The sequence below is a fragment of the Equus asinus genome, chromosome 14 (genome assembly GCF_041296235.1).
Source record: "Equus asinus isolate D_3611 breed Donkey chromosome 14, EquAss-T2T_v2, whole genome shotgun sequence".
NCBI classification, from domain to species: Eukaryota; Metazoa; Chordata; class Mammalia; order Perissodactyla; family Equidae; genus Equus; species Equus asinus.
In genome coordinates this window covers 34,994,928-35,017,999 of record NC_091803.1, presented here as the reverse complement: position 1 = coordinate 35,017,999, position 23,072 = coordinate 34,994,928, and the positions used below count along the sequence as shown (strand labels likewise).

Below are 23,072 nucleotides of genomic sequence, written 5' to 3'. Positions count from 1 at the left end.
GTGGGGAAGGGTGGCTTCCCAAAGAAAATCTGCAGCTGATACCAGAAGGGGATGGATGCTGGGGAGGCAACAAGCAAACCAACAACCCCATTCATCTTTTTGGAATAACATGTACTGACAGCATCCAATGGTGGGAGTTCAAGGGGAGGATTGAAAAAACTTAAGAGGAGGTGGCAAGGCAGGCACGAGAAGCTGTGGGATCTTGAAGGCCCGTTTGGTCTTTCCCCTGGAGAGATGGGGCAGTGAGTGTCTGTGCTAACGTCTCTTTTCTGTGTCAGCCCCAGACCTGCGATTTAGGCGATCAGTTCAAGAAGATAATCCAAGGGCCTGATGATTATTGCGGCAGCAGACAGCAATCAAATAAGGAAAGAAGACAAAGATGGAACAACTTCTTCCACGACACCTGGGCCTGTCGGAGCTTTCCAGAAGGGAATTCAAGGCACTAGCTGGGAGTGGAAACTGACCACAGTGTAAATACTGAAGTCAAATCGGCCATTCCCTGCTGGTTTTTTTTAACACCTGAATTGCTGAGTTTTCAAGATAAAATATTTGGGATTTTCTAATAAAGACTGTTGTAATATTTAAACTAGTTCACAAAAACATGGGGAGAGAGAACCTGGGAATGATGTATTTTGTCTTCGAGAGATGTGCTGTGAATCGTGGGTCCTTAGAAGTCCCTCCTCCCAGACCTCCCAGACCTCCCAGACCTGGCGAAGGTTTGAAAACTGGTGCTAAGACAAGTATCCAGCCTGAATAAAAATGTGGCCCTCAATCAGAGATGTGAAGCCTGTGAATTGTGGAGCCTGCATGTGTTCATGACATGGAACTGAAAACATCCCCCTGGTACCCGAAGGTGAAATACAACCAGAGGCCTTGTCGGTGCACTTTATTGCGTGTTGAGTACATGAGTGTTTGGGGTTGAACTGGGGTTGGGGGGTGTGCACTGGGACTCTCCCTCTGTGAGGTTTGATACGTGACCATCAAAGCTTGTGTTGAACCAAACATGGAAGCAGTGGTGATGTGTGGAATATATATATGTCTGTATCTGTGTGTGTGTGTGTGTGTGTGTGTGTGTGTGTATACAGGCATACCTCGGAGATATGGTGGGTTTGGTTCCAGACCACTGCAATAAAGCGAATATCGCAATAAAGCGAGTCACACAAATATTTTGGTTTCCCAGTGCATAAAAAGTTATATTTATACTGTAGTCTATTAAGAGTGCAATAGCATTATGTCTAAAAGAAACAATGGACATACCCTAATTCAAAAATACTTTATTGCTAAAAAATACTAACCATCATCTGAGCCTTCAGCAAATCATAATCTTTTTGCTGGTAGAAGGCCTTGTAAAAGAGGCAGTATCCACAGAGTGCAATAAAGCAGAGCACAATAAATGAGGTATACCTTGGGGGCTGGCCCGGTGGCACAGTGGTTAAGTATGCATGTTCCGCTTCAGTGGCCCGGGGTTCGCCGGTTCGGATCCCAGGTGTGGACATGGTGCCGCTTGGCAAGCCATGCTGTGGTAGGTGTCCCACATATAAAGTAGAGGAAGATGAACACAGATGTTAGCTCAGGGCCAGTCTTCCTCAGCAAAAAGAGGAGGATTGGCTGCAGATGTTATCTCAGGGCTAATCTTCCTCAAAAAAAACCCCAAAAAACAATAACAAAAAAAATGAGGTATGCCTGTATATACACATATGCATCCATATATACAGCATCCTTTTGCAGATTTGCCAAATGACTCATGAGGCATTGACTGTATTTAAAACTGACGGGTTCAGCAGCAAGGTGCAGTGACCAAATTACTCTGGAGGTGAAGTCTCCTCTTGAGTATCACTGTCGTAAAATCTAATTGGAACCGGATTTAAAACAACATTTAAGGTGCATTTGAAACAAGCGTCCAATCCATGCTGAGCCATTGATTCAGTTTTTCATTGACTTATTTATTCATTAATTGATTTCATCAACTGAATTAATCTCTTTTGCTATCACCTTTGCTGGTAGTGTTCATTCATTCATTCATTCAACAAATATGTGCCAAATGGTGGTGAACAAGTTAAGACAGAGTCTCTGTCCTCACGCACTTACTGTCTAGCAGGTTAATTTAGACAGGAACTTAATAATTACACAATAATTAATTATAATTGTGGTAGGTGCTGTGAAGGAGAATCCCAGGGGACTGTGAGTGACTTGTCTGTGGGGTCGGTGCAGGCAGCCCGTGGAATTGATGTTTGAAGTGATTTTTTCCCCCTCTGTGTCATCTTAATGCCATTTGTGCTTCCTCGGCTTCTCCACTGACATGCGGGCCTCCTCGGAAAGCATCTTTCTGCTTCCTTACCGTACGCTGAGATGGAACGCTTGTCTGCTCACCTCCATCTCTTGTCTCCACTTTCCTGCAGCCCCTGCTTCTGGAGGTGTGAGCACTGCGGAAAGATCTAGTCTCCAGGTGTCACACACACATTTGGATGCGAGGATGCTCTTAACACGCGGCCTTGAGAGGGAGGTGTCTTGGTTTGCTAAGGCTGCCATAGCCAGATACCACAGACCGGGTGACTCAAACCACTCAGATTAATTCTCTTCCAGTTCCCGAGGTTAGAAGTGCAAGATCAAGGTGTCAGGGGCCACATTTTCATTTCGTTCTGAGGCCTCTCTCCTTGGCTTACAGATGGCCGCCTTCTTGCTGTGTCCTCATATGGTCTTTCCGCTGTGTGCACATCCTGGTGTCACTTTGGGTCCAAATTTCCTCCTCTTATAAGGACACCATCAGATTGCATTAGGACCCACCCTGTTGGGTTCATTCGAACTTATTCTTCTGTTTAAAGATCTTCTCTCAAACATGGTTACCGTCTGAGGTACTGGGGCTTTGGTCTCCAGCTTATGAATTTTGAGTCAACACAGTTCAGCCTATAGGAGCCAGCTCTCCCCCAGGCCTGCCAGGGCCTCCACTGGGCAGCAGGGCTCTCAATGTTGGCTGCACTCAGAGTCACATGGGGAGCTGGCCATCAACTGCCAGACCCCACTCCAGACCAACTAAATCAGGCTCTCCTACTTTTTCTTTAAGGCTCCCCAGATGCTTTCAGTGGGAGCTCAGGGCTGAGTGCTACCGAGCTAGGATCTAGAGTAGTTCTTCCCAAACTCGTCTGACTATAGAAGCCGCCCAAGGCAGTTATTAAACATGCAAATGGTGAGCTCAGACTATTGCATCAAAATCTGCCGGGGACATTCCCCATCCTCCTCGTCCAACCCTTCATTAGTTCAAAATGATAAAAGTAACATATGCTTTCCAACAGTCACTTGAAAGCTGGATAAGCCCTGTAGTTTTAGGTATAAAGAAAGGATAGGCTCTTTGAATTTCTCTGGGGTCTGATCCTTCAAGTGGCCGCAATGAACGGCCCAGTTTCTTTCTTTTTTTTTTTTTTTACAAGAATGCCATCTTTTTTTTTTTCTCCCCAAAGCCCTAGTCCATAGTTGTAAATCCTAGTTGTAAGACCTTCTAGTTCTTGTATGAGGGATGCTGCCTCAGCATGGCTTGATGAGCGGTGTGTAGGTCTGCGCACAGGATCCAAACCGGCAAACCCTGGGCTGCTGAAGTGGAGTGCACGAACTTAACCACTACGCCACAGGGTTGGCCCCCCGGTTCATTTCTTATGGGATAATGAAATGATTTTGTGCAAAGCTCAATTATAAAAGGAGTGACTAAAATAGCATACGATGGACATATATTTTTATAATCTTTGAACTGAGGACAGGTGGTAAAAATTCAGCTCATTAACAGGCATCCTCTCAGTATGATGGCACTTCACAGACCCTCCCTAAATTCTCAAAGTTTTTGCCAGCATTTATGTGTCTGATCAACTGAGACAGACCACTGAGAGGAGCTCAGGTGGGAGGTGAGGGGCTCTGCTTTGCTCATCACTGCGCCTGCCTGGTACGAGTAATGCCTGACACCCGGGTAGTGTTACCATCCGCACAGTGTTTCTCCCCTTTAACCTGGATTCTTCTTATAAAGCAGATGCTAATTTGTGAGGTTGGGGATGGGGCCTGAGAGTCTGCATTTATGTCTAGCACGATGGGTCTGAGGACCACGAGCTGAGTACTACAGTGTTTGAGCACTTCCACGTTTTTAATTTTATCTTCACAACAGTATTATTACACTAACACACTTTTCAAAACCCTTCCACTTTTTTTCTCACTTGAACCTCATAACATTATCGCTAGAAGACAATCAGTGCAAATATTATGATTTCTGTCTGACAGATGTTGGAAACTGAGGCACACACAGGCTAAGTGATTTGTCTGAGGTCTCCTAGTTAGTGGCAGAACTGAGGACTTCGGGTTTTCTCTGGCTCAGTGGTTCGCAGACTTGAGCATGTATCAGAACCACCTGGAAGGCTTGTAAAGGCAGATGCTGAGCCCCACGGAGAGTTCCAGATAGTCAGTGTGTCTGGGTTGAGCTCTGAGAATTTGCATTTCTAACTAGTTCGCCCTTATGCTGATATTGAATAGATGTCTCCGAGGACAGCATCCTTTGAGAGCCACTGTGCCTAGCTGTTGGCCAGCCTCTTCTTAACACTTAGTGTTCTGCTGCTGGTTCGATTTTGAGCATGATTTAAAGTTTGATAATAGAACACACAAGGTCATTAATCCGCAGTATTTTTGATGAAAGAAATCAAATAACCTTGCTGTACGGTAACCACCACTCCATGCTGAAGAAGTCTGGAATGCTTCGGTAACTCACACCTTTCCCCACCCTCCGAGCTGTGGTTTACCGTCCTGTCGAAGTACCATTCCCACTTTAGGAGATGGTGGGTGTAATTCTCTTTAGAAATTGACATCTAATAGAATAGTTATGCCTTGGTGAAATCTTGTCAAAACAGGATTGATGACACTCATCTCCGATAAGAAACTGAGTATTGTTTAATCAAGTAAGTAGTGGGTTTCTTCAGTCTTTTGAGGTAAGCCCTTTGATGTTATCTTTCTCCAGCATCCCGAGAGCAGAGGGGCAGTCCAAGAACAGCAGAGGATGTTGATATTTACCTGTATTGACTTTCCTGGAAGGAATGCCGTCTATCACGACTTTGGATGGCCCCTTGATGCTGCTGAATCCTGAATCATTTATCTACACTCCCAAATTTTCATCTCACACTAGGTCTGCATCTCCAGTTTCCTCAAGGAAGTTTCCACTTGGATATCCCATAATTCATTCCTTCAGCAAACACTTATTGAGCATCTACTATGTGACAGGCACTGTCATATGTACTGGGAATGATTATGATGGTTCTCATTATTGAGTCTTTGCTGTGATAAAAGCAGGGGTTTAGAGTGTGGACTCTGGAATTACATCACGGAGGCCTGAATCCTTATCCTATTACTGCTGTGTGACTTAGGCAAATTACTTAACTTGCTTTGGTTTCCTTCTATAAAATGGGATTATAATGGTGCCTACCTCATGGTGTTGTTGCAGAGTGAACACATGGAAAGCATGTGAAACAGTGTCTAGTATATGGTAGGCAGTCAATAAATGTGCCAACAAGCACTTTACATGTACTCTTTCATTTAATCACCACCCTCCCTGGGGTGGTACTATTACTTCCTGTGTTTTACAGATGAATTGAGTAACTTGCCCAAGGTCACACAGCTAGTAAGTTGCTGATCAGGAAATCAGATTCACCTTTCTCTGATCCAAATTCTGTTCTAAACCCCTAAACTAAACCTTCTAAGTAACTGCTTCATAGTAGTACCTATTAGCACCCCAGTTCTTCATCCAAATTCTCCATTCTTCAAGGCCCAGACTGCCTCAGCATAGGATCTAAATCCTTAATTGGGCCTGGCTGAGTCAAGAGCAAAATGGATTTGGGACAAGGGTCAAGTGACAGAACTCCTGGCTCTTAAGAGGTCTTCACACCACAGAAGGAATGTTAACACCATACCATCCCTAAGAAAATCCCCTCCCTCTTGGTCACTGTGCAGTCTCTGAAGGTGCGCCAAGGGGGAATTCAGTCCACAGATGTTTTCTTTGGTCACTTTCTCCTCCTGTCACTCCAGGCATAACAAGGCATGGAAGTACATGCAGTTTATATATTTGTTCCATTCATTGAATAAATCTGTCCCGTTGTTGATTTTAAAATTCAAGAAAATTTCTTTGTAAACGTTGATTGGAAACGTCCCAAGCCCCATCTATCGCACCCCGGCCAACACCAACTGTAGCAAAAATCAGTTTACTTCTCACCACCATCTAGCTGTGCGGACTGGTGGCCTGGCTGCTGCAGGGGTGAGGCTGGGGACCCTCTGGGACTCAGGAGGGAGGTCATGACAAGGCTTTGGGCCTGCGATCAGGGCTGCAGATGGGGCCAGAAGGGGGAAGCATGGGCAGCCAGAGGAGAGAGACAGCTTTGCAATTCCTTAAGGACTCGACTTCCTTTTAAATATTGCTCTTTAAGTTAACAATAAGACCCCCGGAAGCTCACATGGCAAAGAGCACAGAGCTGGGAGTCCAGGGCCCCGCATTATAAAGGCAGACGGGGCAAGGGGTGAGGAGCAGGGGCCCTGGAGTGAGGCCCACCTGGACTCAGTCTCATCTGAGACCTTGGGTAAGTGACTTCGTGCAGTGCCTCGGTTTCCTCACCAGTAAAGAGAGAATGCTACCTCTGTAAGACTTTTGTGAGGGTTAATTAAGATAACGCATGTTAAACCACTCAAGTTCCTGGCAAATAGCAAACAAGAAATTTTAGTTATCATGAGGTTGGGCTCTGCTACGTCAGCAGCTGTGTCATTTCTGAGGCTGACCCTTCCCTGCCACAGGTTTTAGTTTTCTCATTTGGACAAGCCCAGATGGTCTGGGAAGTTTCTTCCCGCTGTAACTGCGATCCTCTGCTGTCGAGCAGCCTAAAAGGGGGCAACTCTGCCCCCTACTGGTTTGTAGCCCTTATTTCAAGATACCATTAACAATCTCCCTCCAATGGGTCTCGAGATTTCCCGCCACTTCACACTGAAGCCTCCCCAGGGGCTGCTGCCCTGGTCACTGGATTGCAGACACAGCTTCCCTGAACTCCTTATGTTTTAGGATATGACGCTTGGCACACAGTTTTCCCTTAGAGTTCCTTTTAATGATTTTATTAGTAGGGTCACAAGTTTGACATCAACATAGCTGAATACAAATAGACAACGTAAGTTACGTAAGTGTGTCAAGTTTTATAATGTCAACTCTGAGGAATCATGCGTTTCCCATGCATTTGCACCTGCACCCCCCAACTGCACAACTCAATGTGTGCTTGTGCTCAGTGGGTCTCCGTGCACACCTCCGCTAGGTCGGGCAGGAGCTGTTGTGCCTTTTGGCAGACCGATTTTCAACAGTGTTGAACTCAGGCATTCCATGGAGCATGATGGCAACACCGGGCTTGAGTTCAGGTAAAAATGCAATGACGACTATTGCTTGTGCGAGCCACTGGATCCCCCAGGGCGCGGGCTAGCACAAAGGGTATTTGGATAGCCCTGCATGAGGCCAGCAGGCAGTTTCTGGACTCGTGTTTCCTCCCTGGGGGAAAAGTCTAGAACTGAGATGTGCAGTCTTCCAACATGCTGTCAGTGATATAGCTGGAACGAAGATGGGACTCGTAGTAACTTTTTTCATCAAAGGTATTAACAGTCCAGGCGACAACTTGAATGCCTTTAGCTGACCACTTTTTTAAGTAGTCCCTGGAGAAAGAGGAAAAACCAATCCTGTTAGAATAATGACCAACCGTCCCACGAATCTATATGGTCATGAAGTACGGTCTTCACCGGGTACTGACAGTGCTCAGAAACAGCTGCTTAACCGGCCTCTGCACTGCAGTCAGAGGGAGCGTTCCAAACCCAGCACGAGAAGCGCCTCCATGTTATTCTCGCTGAAAATACTTCAGCGGCTCACTCAAGATGCCTCCCGCCCCCCAAGCACTGGAGGCCCAGCCCCGCCGGACTCTCGGGTCTCATCTTACACCACACTCCCACTTTCTCTCCTGTGCTGCACAATACTGAGTTTCTTTCAACTCCTTGACAGGACCAGGCTCCTTCCTGCCACTCTTGCAGTGTTTTTCCCTCTGACTTGGATCTCCACCCCCTGCCCTCCTCAATTACTACTCAGCCTTCAGACCTAAGCTTAGTTGTCACTGCTTTGGGGACGTTTTCTCTGACTTGGTCGAATTACACAGTATATTTGCACCGTTCTCTCCTACACAGCATTCATCTTAGCTGCTAAGTTTATATTGATTGATTTTTACTTGATTAGTATCTATCTCTTCCACTTGACTGTAAGCTCCAAGATGGCAGACCATGGCTTTATCTCTTTACCACAGCACCTTCAGTTTCCTAACATGGTACCTTGCAATACTGTAGACATACACCAAATATTTATTCAACACATGCATGCCTGAAATAAGATGAAAACTGCAACTATAATCAGCTGAAACACACAGTTAAAAAACTGCCAAAAGAAAGATTCAGAGGTTGCTAGCAAATTACGGCATGGACAGTCTCTTGGAAGTGATGGAGCAGAGCCTGTAGGGTTCGGAAAGAGGGAGAAATGGTGGGAGAGCTGAGGCAGGCGCCCACAGGATGTCTTCACTGTGGCTCTGCCCTGGATCCTACATTGGTTTTCAAAGGGAGCCAATCACAAGGAAATGTAATCTCTCATCATAGTTTGGCAAGTTTATAATTTTTTTTTAAATGCATTAAAACCTAAGAATATTTGTCACCTTGTTTTAGAAAGAGTGAAATATGCCTGCACCCTTCCCACCTAAGAAGCTAGACGCATTCCAACTTAAAAAAGGCATGGTGGGCTTTGTGGGTGGGAACCAATCCAGGTAGACTACTGTTAATCCTTCCTTGCAAAGAACAGTCTGGAAATGGGTCAGGAGAAGATAAAAAAACCTTCCAACTTACGGGGATACAAAATCCTTTTGCATGAGGAAAGCTGAAATTCCACACAGGTACCATAAGATATTATGCATACTCCAATCGAGCAAAATGTCCATTACCATAAACACGGACAGTTTCCAGAAAGTATCATAGCGTGGCTTCCCAGTTCCCGTATAGCTAAGGCACCAAGGTCTGTGAATTAAAGCTGTTACTACATTCTGATCTGTTTGTCTCATCTGAAAAGGAATTTTGGAAAATAAAAGAATTATTATATCTTAAGTCCAATACCTCTCATTTGCTCTTTAATATATTTTTTTAAAGATTTTATTTTTCCTTTTTTCTCCCCAAAGCCCCCCGGTTGTGTATTTTCAGTTGTAGGTCCTTCTAGTTGTGGCATGTGGGACGCTGCCTCAGCGTGGGCCGAAGAGCGGTGCCACATCCACGCCCAGGATTCAAACTGGTGAAACCTCGGGCCGCTGAGGTGGAGCGTGCGAACTTAACCACTCGGCCATGGGCTGGCCCCCTCATTTGCTCTTTAGATAAAGGCACTGTACTCATTCTGACCAACAGATGATACTCTGCCCCCGACCTATCTACTAAATAAGTACTCTACCACAAACTCATTGAGAAAATAATGTGATGCATGTAAAGCCTTTAATGTAGGTATAAATATGAACACATCCTTCATAATCCTAAGAGAACTGCAATCCCATCTTTAAAATGAGAAAATCACAATCTCAGGGTCAAATTTAATAAATGTCACAAGAATTAACTTTCAATGAGATATCAATTTAAATTCTGGCCAGTGGTAAGTAATTAGAATTCAATGAGAATGGAACACAATCATTTCAAGATGGGCTGGTTAGCTTTTGATCCCTTCTAGAGAAAATGGCTGAAAAAGAGTTGTGGACATAGGGAAGTGCAGTGAGAAGGAAGTGAGAAGAGAAAACAGAGAGGAGGGAAGGGGCCAGGGGAAGGGGAGACGGGAAAGGAGAAAGAGGGAGATGTGGACGGAATTCCTCCAGTCTGCGCTCTGTGCTCCCCAGGGGATGTATCATACATCTTAAAGGCCTCTGTGGTCCACTAAGTTTGGGAAACGCTGATCCCACTGTCGCAAAGCCCCATGACTCTCTGTTCTCCATGACAGTGTATATCTGGATAGGGGCCACCCTAACTGTAAACTTTTAAATGTATGCTCTGTCAGTCTCTGTTGAAGAATGCTACAGAACCAACTCATTATTTTGGAAACTGGTAAATAAAGGAAAAGATTAAACACTTATTTGTCTAGTGGGTAACTAAACAGTAGATGGGAGTTTCTAAGTGTAGAAGTATTCTAGCTTATATGTGAAGAAGAAATGATAGAACCAAAATATTAACATTTTGCAACCCCCGGTAAATTGAGAGCTGGCCTCCGTCAGTAACAGCAGGTGCTAAGAGCAGAGTCAACCAGGTGTTACGTGCCTTCTGATGGAAAAGATCCTCACCAATAAAGTTATCTTGCCAAGATGAATTGAGCTTAATCTGATCAAGGCCTTAGTTCTCACTACCAACTTACAGGAAATATACAGAGGAAAAGGATGTGTTAACTGTGTCACAGCAAAATTAGCAAAATCCAGACGTGGGTAAACACTATAAAAACAACCTCAGTTTCTTCAATAGATACATCACGAGGGGGAAAAAAAGAACGTGCAGGTTTTAAGATTCAAAGTTACAACATGCAGTCCTCATTTGGGTCCTGATTCAAATGAGGACTGAACAAATGAACAATTTATAAAAAACAAAAAGCCATTTATAGTATTTCTGAGACAAATGAAAATTTATACATTGATCGGATACTTGATGATCTTAAGGATATACAGTTAATGGTTTTAGATGGGACAAAGGTATCGTGGCTATATTTTAAAAAAAAGAATCACTTTTTAAAGATAATGCAATTTTTATGGATGAAATGATATGATGTCTGGGATTTGCTTGAAAATAACACTGAGGAGGATAAATGGGGGGTGTGGATGAAAGAAGCTGGATCATGGTTAGAGAAGGGCTCACTGTATTACTATCTACTTTTATGTATATTTAAATTCTTTATGACTAAGAGTTATTTTTTAAAAGGTATATTCTGCTGTCACTTAGTGAGACAAGCTACATAATTCTTTCTGTTCTGAGAACCTTTACCAAAGTAATGTGAATGAACCTTTAAACCACATGAAAGAAGGAGCTAAAGAGGAATCATGGTACTTTAAATGGGGTCTGAGTACAGGTCCCTTCCTGAATTTCTCATTGACTCAAAAGAGGAGTTTCTTAACTGATTCAGCTCAATTTAACAAGCATCTATCTTATGCTTACTTAGCCCGTTGCTTTTATCACCACCAACCAACATAGTATTACGTACAACAAAAGTCCTGAACCTTACCTTATAGATAACATCTGGCAAGAAAGAGCAGACAATACTATTATTGTATAGTTGAGGAAACTCCATATATATTTTCTTTAGAGCATCAGTAGCCTGTAAAACCAAGAGATTCAAGTGTTTAAAATCTATTGAAATGTAATAGTCCCAGCCATTAACTATGACATATTAAGTACAACCCTACCAAATAAACCAGAAGTTTACTAATATATGGGGACGTTGACTAGAGTACCGGCAGATTCCATCATGCCCTGGGACACACCTTAAACTCACACCTGCGGCAGATAAGGCAGCAGCCGGGGAGCACTGATTTCCCACCTTCCGCAGGGGCTCGGCCCTCTGCTCAGAGTTTTGGAAAGTATGGCAGACTGCAGGCCAGTGGAGGCTGGAAGCAAAATTTTAAAATCTTTTCCTTATACCCTAGTTTAGCCTCTAGGAAAAGTCCTTTTCTACCCAAAACTCTTATCACCTTCTGTCTTTCCCAGCTGAAGCAGGAGCCAACCAGCCTGGGAACTACAAAGGGTAGATCTTATCAGTCCAGGGGACTGAGAGGGACGTCGTCCATCACCAGCTTGGAGGCAGAAGCAATGGGACAAGGGAGAACTAGGAAGAGCTGGACGTCTCCCAGCTCCTCCCCAAGATGAGCAGAAATTTCTTTTTGTAATAGTCTAGCTAAGAAATAAAGAAATGATAGAATTAAAATATTGACATTTTGTGACCTGTAGTCAATTAACAGATTTGGCCATTGAGCGTCAAGAGCAGCTAACTACAACAGGGCTGACCAGACGTTAGGTGAAATGTAACGTTGCTACATCATAATTCGTGAAATACTGCTAATTTTTGGAAAGTCACACATACCAATAGCCAAATATAAGCAACAAAATGCATTGCAAAAAAGAAGAAAGAACACAGAAATTACTCATGTCATGCTTCTCCTTCTCTAATATAATGGAGTGTGAGCCACAGAGCCAAAGCTGTTTCCGTGCTGTTTGAGCTATCACATGCACTGTAACTCTTCACCTACATTATTTATTTAATTCTCACCACAACCCCATGCGGTAGTTTCTATTGTTATTCCCATTTTGCCCACAAGGGAACTGAAGCTTATCAAGGTTAAGGTTACCCTGTAGTAAGTGACAGAGCTTAATCACCGTCTGTTGGACTCCGGAGCCCATAACCTTAGCTCCTGTGTTCTAACAGCTCCCATCTGCTGCCAACACTTGTTCTTCGGAGAATTAGATCACTATGTTCTACTCAATCTTGCCCAAACCACCTGTGAGCACCCAACCAGAAAGCTTAAACAGATTTTTTTTTTTTTTAACTTTCTTCTTTTTTCCTCCCTTATCCTAACAGAATAAGCACAAAGGTCAGTACACTGTGGGTGAAACGTGGGAGCTTTCAGGGTTCCCAGATGTGAGTCATATCATTAACGAAACTGGAAGTGCTCATTAAAAACACATGTTCCTTGACCCCACCACCCTTGACATTTTTAGAATTTCTTCCCTGGGTGGTATGGCACAGGAATCTGTATTTTTAATAGGTATTCCTGGTGATTCTGCTGCAGACTGATCAGAAAGCCTGGACGGACACAACTATCAGTTTACCAGCAGAATAAATCAGCCAGAGCACCATTCTCCTCTTTCTTCAAAGACAGGCGTTCACTGTACTAAAGTTAGAGTATATACTTAGGCTCAGATTTTAGGTTTCAACGACTGCTTGCAACTATATCCTGGGATTAATAAAGAAAACTGACATCATCAGAATTGTCAATCAGTAGATGGCCATTACTGATTTTAACTATTGCTAGGGGGAAAATACCCAAGTTGTCCAAATGCAGAGAAAAGTATTTGTACTTGAAAAGCTGGTTATAAGAGAACAAATGTAATCTGAACCATATTTTCCCACCGATTTCCATTACAATAATGCTTTCATGACTAAAAGTATATGTTCTAAAATGTCAGCAAAATTTTGTTTAGCAACGTCATATCTAAAGAAATTATAATTTTCTCATAAAAGTATAACTACTCAAATCACAGAATTACAAAACTATCCATAAGGGACAGAAATCCTACAGAAGGGATAAATCTATGTAAAAGATAAATATCCTATTAGCTATCAGAAGCTTTAAAGACAGGAGTTCTCTTCAACGTCAGTCCACAGTTGTCCACCTGAGACCCTTAACTTAGCAGCAAGATGTCACTGGTCTTGTGTCCAACTCCTAAATTCCTTTTTATGAGGTTACTTGAGTGACCTGTTCAAAATGTTTACTGTTCATTTAATATCTTTTGTAAATACTTTATGCAAATCAGAGAAACCTGACTCTTTCATTTTGTGCTAGTTGTAGAATATTAGGAGCTGTTAAAAGGTTCCATCAAAGATTAAAAGGTTAAAAAGGTTTACTGTTGCCTCAGAGATGTGGATTTTTGCATTGTAAACTTCCATTAAGCAAACACGTAATTTATAAAAATAATTTAAGAAGAATAAATAAAATATGTAGTTACTTTTGGAAATGACTAGCAATTAAACAGGACGTCTTTTTGAAAAAGTGAAGGCGCTGGTCTAAACGGTACCTTGTTTGCATGGCCCTTGACATCAAAGAAGACTGTGAGGTTGTGGCTGAGGCACTCGGCGACGGCTTCTCTCAAGGTAGGGATCTTTTCATCAGGGAAATCATTCCTGTGAGGGGGAGGCGCCGTGCATTGTGGGAAAGGCAAAAGACGAAAGTTTAGTGGAGCAGCCCCTTCACAAACGTCTTCCAACCAAAAGGAAAGAGTGTTTCCTTCCTTTCTTCAACCAGACCAAAGTCCAAGGAAAATTTACTATATGTACTTGAACCAAAGGACAGATATTCTTGACCAAAGAGCAACAACAACAAAAATCATCTAAATTTTAGGAATCACTGCATTTCCACTGAATTAAGAATATAATTAGTAACTCAACCAAAGGGGAGAGTATATGTCACCTTTGGAGAACTCAGAGACTTAATTTTAAGATTCAAATTGCTCTAATAGACCCTTTTGCAGGAGAAATTCCTAGAAATACATAAATCTGTTAACTGTATTGCTGTGCATTTATTTAAATGCAACTCTTGAAAATAAACAATTTTTCTGATAAAGAAAAGGAAAATTAAGTGCCTGACATAAAAAATCAGCTTTCCCCACATAATGAAATTTCATTCCATATGATTTAACTTATCCTAATTCAACTATATTATGTCGACTGTAAGATCTTGGTTTAAAAAAAGATAAAGATAATTTAAATCACACAGGCCATTCTGCCAGTCATTCTATGCAACATCTATTGCCTGGGAGTGAGAGATGATGGATTTGCTATGCCCTTGGCCAATCTTAGATTCCATTCCCCCTCTCAGCCTGAGCATCTCACCACATTAAACGTAATTCTAGAGAAAATCCCTATTTTTCCTACAACATGGTCCCTAAACACAAGCCACTTACTTCATTTGGTTTTAAAGCAAAGAAAACACAACCTGTTCCAACTGCGGGAGAAAGACTGGTTGTATTAAAGACATTAAAATGGTATATTGACTCTGATATCATGCCTTCTTAAAGGATTTTAAGGGTAATGCTGAAACTAAGCATTTTTTGTTTTAAGTGTTGACTTTGAACCTGACATCTTATTGGCTGCAATGTCCCTGGAATAGTAAACCAGCCTTTCCCTTGCATACAATAGAGCAATGTAATATCTGACGACAGTAAAGAGCAATGCCAGCAGCCTGGACTCAGAACTTTCAAGTTATTAACATTCTTTCTAGAGTAAAATATGATTTCCTTTGGCTGACTTTTAATTTCTTTCAGATCCTAGCAAAATAAAGTCTGAATCATCTTTTAGGGAGGACTAGAACTTAATCACTGAGTGGAATACTCAATACCCCAGGAGTATTGATCACTGCCTGGAGAATTGACACAACATGAATAACAGTGAGCACACCTTTTTCAGTATATGACAACGAAGACAAGGGGAGGGGGCTTTACATAACCACATTCCAAAGTATATTATCCAGTATACCAATTCCAAGGTGTTTATGGCTGTTAATGGCGGGAAGGGCATGGGTTCTGTGGTCATATGTTTGAGAAACACTAAATTAAAGGTAAGAAACTAAATTAAAGGTTGATTGACCTGGACTGTTTATCCCCAAGGGGACCATCTAGAGTATAGTGTTTGATCTTATTTGGGCATAGAACCCTTTCCTTGTGGAACATCTTATAAGACTAGCTCTGATAGACAGATAAATACACATATACATATATAAACACCACACACACACATAAATACTTTGGAAGCTACTGGTTTAAACTATACCAGGAGGGGATTAAATTAAGCATCCGAAAGAACTTTCACCCTCCAAGAGTTGAGAGACACAGGGGTAACAAAAACAGCATGGTGTAGTGGACATTTCTTTGGAATGGAAATTGGGTTATCCAGATTCTAGTTCTGCCTTCTTTATGAACTAGTCATTTGTCCTCGAGTCATTTAATTTTTCTGGGACTATCTCTAAAAGCAGGATTGATTTAGATATGCACTGTCCGATACGGAAGGCACATATGGTTATTTAAGTTTAAATTTATACTTAAATTTAAAAAAATTAAAAATTCAGCTCTTCAGATGTGCTAACCACATTTCAAGTGTTCAGTCACCACAAGTGGCTACCACATTGGACAGTGCAGACATACAACATTTCATCACTGCAGAAAGTTCTATTAGACAGTATTCTACATGATTTCTAGGATACTTTCCATTCCTAAAACTCTAAGATCCTTCACTAGTTTGTTACAAGGATGTAAAGAGTTAAAAGGGCTAAGTTAATAGATGATACTAGGGAGCTGGACCAGTGGCGTAGTGGTCAAGTTCACACGCTCTGCTTTGGCAGCCCAGGTTCACGGGTTCAGATCCCGGGTGTGGACCTACATACTGCTCATCAGGCCATGCTGTCGTGGTGTCCCACATACAAAGTAGAGGAAGACTGGCAAAGATGTTGGCTCAGGGACAGTCTTCCTCACCAAAAAAAAAGGTGATATTATTACCTGAAGATTTTAAAGAATGCATCATTTATTTCTTCTTTTTAATTGAGATATAATTGACATATAACATTATATTAGTTTCAGGCGTACAACATAATGCTTTGATATTTGCATATATTGCAAAATGATCACCACGCCTAGTTAATATCCATCACCATACATAGTCACAAATTTTCTTCTTGTGATGAGAATTTTTCAGATCTATTCTCTTAGAAATTTTTGAATAGGCAATACAGTACTATTAACTATAGTCACCAGGCTGTACATTACATCCCCAAGACTTCTTTATTTTATAACTGGAAGTTTGTGCCTTTTGACCTCCTTCACTCATTTCGCCCACTCTGTATCCCATAATTTGTTTCTTGATGTACCTGAAGGCAAGAAGATCGACAAGTAAACCTCTGCAACTGCCTTCAGCCTCATGATTCTATAATTTGTACAATAGCTCAAAGTAACTGTCATGTACTAGATAGAGTATTGTCTTGAGAATAATTCCGGGGCCAAATCTGGCCTCAGTGGGAAACGATGAGTAACATCCATGCCATATTTCTGTTGCTCCTGGCACCTGAATTACCTGGGATACCTGTATACAGTTCAAAACAAATTATAACAAAACCACTCTCCTGGAGCAGAGATGTCATCAGAAGGTGACAGTCTTTCTGTGATCTCCAACAAAAGCTGAGAGGGATGTTTAAGTGACAATAAACCACTTACCTTAATCTGTGATTTGCTGCAGGATTAAGCTTCCTAACTTGTTCAAAGGTCAAATCACACAATCGACCAGTGCCATCAGTCGTCCTATCCACCGTGTTATCGTGCATTAAGACAGGAACCCCGTCAGAAGTAAACTCAATGTCCAACTCCACGCCCGTTGCTCCATTCTTAGCTGCCTTAACAAAAACATCAACAATATTAATGTCAAGTGCTCAGAGGCATCATTTTGCAATCTAATCACTCAAGACAACCAACAAGGCTGGCTAAGCAAACAGTCAGCGGAGCCCTTTCCCTCCTCTACCAAACAGCAACCCAATTCGTTTCTGCTTTTCATGGGTGCTAACCTTACTTCAACTCCTACACTTACGGATTCCTCCAAAACTGCAACTTCCCCACTCTGCCCACTCCCCCAGTGGCAGATGGGGAGACTCCTGGAACTTTAAGCTTTCTCTGGTTGCTTACCCAAATGGGACATTAACAGCTTACAATTACAAACATTTAGGCAAATTCCACTGTTTACCTAGACTAGGTTAGGTACAGCATCTCTGATGATTCCCGTGTTGACTGACTAGTTGGATATTTGCACGACTTTGGCATAAACAAGATCAGTCAAGTTTTAGTCGGTTTAACTCCACCCTCCCTAGCAGAAACACCAAGCCCACTTCTTGGGGACACTACATTTGTTATGTGAGCAGCAGTGGCTGGTGGCCAACAAGTTGGTAAGCTTGATGACGTAGACTAGAATTTATCTAAAAAGAGAATTTGAACATTAAATTTTACGAGCCAGGCTCCTCTGAGACACACTGTCCACCGTTTGCCTCCTTGACTTCTTTGTCACAATGAAGCTGGGAAATGTTCATTATGATCAAGGTTTTAAATTTCTTTAAAAATTTTAAATTATACAAACACACATACTAGTACACAGCAAAAAAGACTTAACAGATGCTAACATTTTGCCACATTTGCTTCAATCTCTTGCTGCCACCAAACATAATAATAGCTATTATTTATGAGTCCTTTTCTCTTTGTCAGGCACAATTCTAAGTGCTTTAAATGTGTTAACTCATTTGATCCTCATGACCCTTCAGTAGCGACTATGAATATTCTCATTCTCAGATGAGGAAACTGAAAGAGATGAAGGAACTTGCTCCAGGCTACACAAACTAGGACGTAGTACACGCTGCTCTCTTAACCACTATGACTTTACTGTCGACACTACAGATAGAGCTAAAATTCTCCCCCTTCCTCTCCAGAGGTAACTGCCAGCTTAAAGCTGATGAGCCTCATTCCCATATCATTCTGTTATAGGTCTTTATGTATTCACTACACACTTAAGTACGCATAAACAACATATGGCACTATACTAGTGCACAGGAAGCATTCAATAAATGTTAGCCATTGGATTTTATTGTGTGTCCTTTTAAACACATTTTTAATTGTAACCTAGTCAAATTTATCATTCATGTTCTTTATGAGTGGAGATTTTTCTGTTTTATTTAAATCCCTTCCTACTCCTATTTATAAAGATACATAACTATATTTTCTTCTAAGCTTCAAAGTTTGATTTTCACATATGTGACCAAGATTTTCTATAAAAATCTCAATTCCAGGGGCTGGCCCGGTGGTGCAGCGGTTAAGTTCGCACATTTCACTTCGGTGGCCCAGGGTTCGCTGGTTCGGATCCCAGGTGTGGACATGGCACTGCTTGGCAAGCCATGTTGTGGTAGGCGTCCCACATATAAAGTGGAGGAAGATGGGCATGGACGTCAGCTCAAGGCCAATCTTCCTCGGAAAAAAGAGGAAGGCCTCAGGGCTAGTCTTCCTCAAAAATAACTAACTAAATGAATGAATGAATGAATGAATAAATCTCAATTCCATCACTCACTGGCTCTGTCATCTAGTTACTTATCATATTGTAACCTCAATTTCATCATCTTTAAGATGGTACTTCTCTAATGATCCTAAGAGTTGTTGTGAGGATTTAGAAATAATACATGTAAATTACCAGGCTTGGTGCCTGGCTCAGAGTTGGCACTCAACATAAGCTATGAGGATTAGAAAAACACTCACGGCTCAGTGAAAAAGTCATTACAATAATGCTTACATCTGTGCTGGTTAAAAGGTCTGTCTTTCTGTAAGATTAAAAGATCTATCTTTTCTAAGTTAAAGACACAATAATGCCCTGGGAAAACAACATGGGTTACATATTTTGTAACATCAAACTAGACCACATTTTCAGTGTTCACAGTGCCTGCATCTCTCATTAGAACACAAATGCTACCCTTATTCCTTGATGCTGGCACCATAATTAGGTTCAATTACACTTTCATTCATTAGGGCCATCTTTGGCTACAACACAAAATATAACAATGGTGAGGGACTATTTTAGCAAGCATACTAGAACTGAGTTCATTTATTTGTCTTTTCTGTGTAGTTTACCAAGGCCCCAAACAAAAGCTTTATAAAAGAACCATCATATTAGTTTCTTAGACCCGATCTTCTATGACTGCATTCAACTTCCTTTAGCAGTTATAGAGGCAAAAAGATGAACCCGATTCTAATTCACCTATTAGTATACACTTCATACTCATCTTTTTTATTTATTTAGAGAAGTTTCTTACAATAGTAGTTTTGGGAGGAACACATTCATTTTACTTCTTTCAAGTTTTCCTTTCTATAACTACTTCATAATCTACCAGAAATTCTACCACTGTCAGAATGCCTTCTCTGATTTTTCACAGAGTAAAATGTTTATGAATATAAATTATGAGCTGCAAACATGTAAAGGGAGGAAGAACAGGACAAAAAACAAACTTTGATGGAAATAAACTACAAATTTCTTTTGAAGTCAAGAGGGAGGATGTGACCTTGCCTTCTGTAGTCTGTATTCAGCAGGTAAATTCTGTTATGGCTAAAAAGCTCATTGATAATGACCTTATAGTCAAATTAAGCTGAATTACCACATCTCATTTCCTCTTAAGACCAGTAATCAACTTGGCACAGTGTTTATTTATCATTATTACATACATTAAAGAGATGCTCAACCTAAACATACAGAACACGAATGGAATTTAGCTATAATTCTCTTGCAACACAAGAGGATATGAAACACCCTATGTGTATGTCTATTTCACATTCACACATCCTCATTCAATATGACTTACATTCACCCAAACATGTTCTTGGCCAAACTACCACATCCATTGGTAAATACTTATGAATACCTCCTGTGTTCAATTAACAATGAGTTATACTTTAAGGCAACTTACATAAAGGTAAGTAGAAATGGAAGCCAATGACAATTATGTGCTTTTCTTCCGATGGTAATTATCATCTTTCTTGTCATGACAATTCTATCTCCTGTGTAGCTCTGTTACTTCATCCAACCTCTCTGGGTTTCAGTTTACAATGTAAAATACCTTCTTCAATACCTTTAGATTTGTTTTTAAACAGAAGGCAGAAAAGCTGCTCTGTCTCCCTTCCCTCACAAAGAATCAAGGGGAAAAAGCATAAGATAGTTTAATGTGGTTTATAAACAGAGTCAGTCTCTGCTAAGTTAAAGCCTGCCTTCCTGACCCCCTTCCTTCTTCAGACATAAATTTTCACCATTACATTTAAATTTTACCTACATGATTTTAAAGAATCAAGCCATTTTTAGAGTCTTGGCCTAAAGAGCTTACATTTGTGGAGGTCTTATCATGGGCCAAGCACTTTATGTGGACCACCTCATGGAATCACAACCTATTGGGTGGATACCAATATTATTCCCATTTTACAGAAGGGGCAACTGAGGTCGGGGCTGGGCCTAGAGTGAGGAGAAGTGCCCTTGGGTGCCGTGCTTGCTACACCCTAGTCACGACTCTGGGACGCTGACAGCTTAAGTAACTTGCTCATTTCACAACACTGTCTGTCCCTAGCTGGACAAAGCAAGGACAGTCGGTCCAAGTTTTTACATCCGAGAACATATTCTAATCTATGACAAACAGCATTGGGGCTTGGAATCAGAAGGCTGAATTCTAGAAAGAGCCATAGTTTGAGTCAGTTTTCCTACCCACCCCATGTTAAAATAATGTCTCAAAGAAATGAGAGGATCAGATCTATTTCTACAGATGCAAAAGTGCCTAGGCAACTGAAAAGCTCTCTTACTACGCAAACTGTCATATGAAGTCAGGAGACTGCCAGGCGAGCCTTGTGATAAGGCGAAGCAGAAAGTGATTAAGAGTCCTGCTGGCAGGGTTATCTGAGGGTGAATGTGTGTGTTTGGGGGGAAAGGTGATAAGATGACTTGGGTAATTCGGAGGAACAAGCAAAGACAGCTCTTGTGCATGTGATCCATTGAGAACAAACTCAACCACTGAATGAGACTCTACTTAACCTGGCCACACTTCCTACTGCATTCACCAGCCTTTCCTCTGTTCCTTGAAGTCAAGCCACATATGCCTCATGCTGTTATCTGAACATTCCAAAATCATTCCCACCTTAGGACCTTCGCACTTGCTGCTCCCTTGTCCTGGAACACTTTTCCGCCAGGTCCACAGCTGGCTCCATCTCCCAATCTCGGTTTCGGTTCAAAAGTCACTTCTTCCGAGAGGATTTCTCTGACTACTCTATCTGCAACAGCATAACTCCTCCAGTCGGTCCTTATCCCATTACTCTATTTCTTCATTGCCCTTTTCGCTTCCTTCTTGTGTGTTTACTTGTTTAAGGCCTGTCTCCCCCACTCCAATACAAGCTCTGTGAAAGCAGGCACCTCCTTCCGTCTTGTTCATGACTGTATCCTCAGTGCCTGGTACCCAGCAAATATCTAAGTATTATGTAAGCAAACACATATTTGCTATGTTCTATAAATACTTGAAGTCGGGAGATGGTCCAGACTTCAGAGGGATCAGAGCCACCTGAATGTGTTTCTTGCGGACGAAGGGGGACCCGGGAAGGCTCTCAGATGAACACTGGGGAAGCTGCGGGAGGACGAGCAGAAGTCCAGCTCCCAGGCGGGGCGCGAGGCGTGGGGGGCTCACCTGCCGAATGGCCGCCAGCGTGTTCTCGGGCGCGTCGTGGCCGCCGCCGCGGTGGGCGATGGCGGAAGCGCGGTTCCGGGGCTTGAGCACCTGCAGGGCCCTGCGGGAGGGCAAGGGGTCGAAGCTCAAGAGGCGCAGCAGGAGGTAGAGGCTCCCGGTCAGGAGGCAGGCATTGAAGGGGCTGCGCGTCACCAGCAGCAGCAGCAGCAGCAGGAAGGAGAAGGGGCCCAGGAGGCCCCCCTGTTCCTCCCACAGCCACATGCCGGCGCCCGCACCGGCACGGACGGGAGTCCCGGACCCGCCGGGCTCCCCGGACAGCAGAAGCAGAAGCGAGAGCGAGAGCCCAAGGCACTTGCCGCAGCCGACACCCTCGGAGGGAAGCAGCGCCGCACAATGGCGGCGGCCGCCGCATCCTGGAGCGAGCCGGCCGTCCAGCCAATCAGGGCCGCGGATCGCCAGACCTCGGGGGCGGGGCCGCTGCCATGGCAACGCGGGCGGGTCCAGGCCCCAGGCTCACGTTCCAAAGTGACTTTGGATTATTCTGGGGTGGGGACTTCAACGAGGGCTTTCAGACTCCAGAAGGAGAGGGATACAAGAGCCATCTTGTATGACTGGAAGGGATCTTAGTGACCCTTCATTCTGCCTTCGAGGAAACTGCCCCGGGAGCCTTGAAGGGGCAGAACGCTCAGACTATTTGTTTATTCAACTCAATTCAAGATGTGCCAAACACCTGTCCAGGTGCTCAGGACAAGGCAGGGAACAGGATGAGCAGACTCCCTGCTCTCCTGGGGCTTACATTCGAGTGGGGGGAAACAATAGTGTTAAGGGGGCACGCTAACATTTATAGAGCGCTTACCATATTCCAGGTTCTGTGCCAGCGAGTATTTTATGCGTCATCTCATTCTCACACCAGCCTCAGGGGGTAGGAATTATGTCAGGAGCATGAATTCAGTCGACTTTAGAAGGATTTTTCAGATTCTGAGGGAATGAAAGAGCATAGCA

At 42.7% G+C, this 23,072-nt stretch overlaps 2 protein-coding genes across 7 annotated transcripts in view; one reads left to right on the top strand and one right to left on the bottom strand.

The window, feature by feature from the left end:
* Positions 1–772, top strand: part of TMC5 (transmembrane channel like 5) — a 73,788-nt gene extending 73,016 nt beyond the window's left edge. For all 4 annotated transcript variants that reach the window (XM_044747269.2, XM_070484848.1, XM_014853464.3 and 1 more), the window contains exon 21: positions 279–772. In XM_044747269.2, coding sequence (XP_044603204.2) covers positions 279–331 — 53 coding nt within the window. In that variant the 3' untranslated portion in view covers positions 332–772. The remainder of the gene's footprint in view (positions 1–278) is intronic.
* A 6,325-nt stretch (positions 773–7,097) lies between these two features.
* On the bottom strand, positions 7,098–22,498 carry GDE1 (glycerophosphodiester phosphodiesterase 1). Of its 3 annotated transcripts, none has more exons than XM_014853460.3 (6): positions 22,071–22,498; positions 17,053–17,228; positions 13,870–13,975; positions 11,303–11,395; positions 8,917–9,128; positions 7,098–7,695 (listed from the first exon to the last, which is right to left on the bottom strand). In XM_014853460.3, exons 1-6 carry the CDS (start codon positions 22,329–22,331, stop codon positions 7,548–7,550), a joined length of 996 nt encoding a protein of 331 aa, XP_014708946.1. In that variant the 5' UTR covers positions 22,332–22,498; the 3' UTR covers positions 7,098–7,547. The 3 variants fall into 3 exon arrangements, with proteins under 3 accessions (XP_014708946.1, XP_014708948.2, XP_070340952.1); XM_014853462.3 differs by having other exon boundaries at positions 17,053–17,224; positions 22,071–22,497; XM_070484851.1 differs by having other exon boundaries at positions 17,053–17,224; positions 21,531–22,452.
* Between the last annotated feature and the right edge of the window lie 574 nt (positions 22,499–23,072).

What these genes read in the sequence shown, in the direction of transcription:
- GDE1 (XM_014853462.3), bottom strand. Translation starts at nt 22,482, where the DNA reads ATGCGGCGGCCGCCGCCATTGTGCGGCGCTGCTTCCCTCCGAGGGTGT. An exon ending in TGCCAGATGTTATCTATAAG is followed by an intron (nt 9,129 to 11,302) that starts GTAAGGTTCAGG and finishes ATTCCTTTTCAG; the next exon opens with ATGAGACAAACAGATCAGAA. An exon ending in CAAAAGGATTTTGTATCCCC is followed by an intron (nt 7,696 to 8,916) that starts GTAAGTTGGAAG and finishes CTCTTTCTCCAG; the next exon opens with GGACTACTTAAAAAAGTGGT.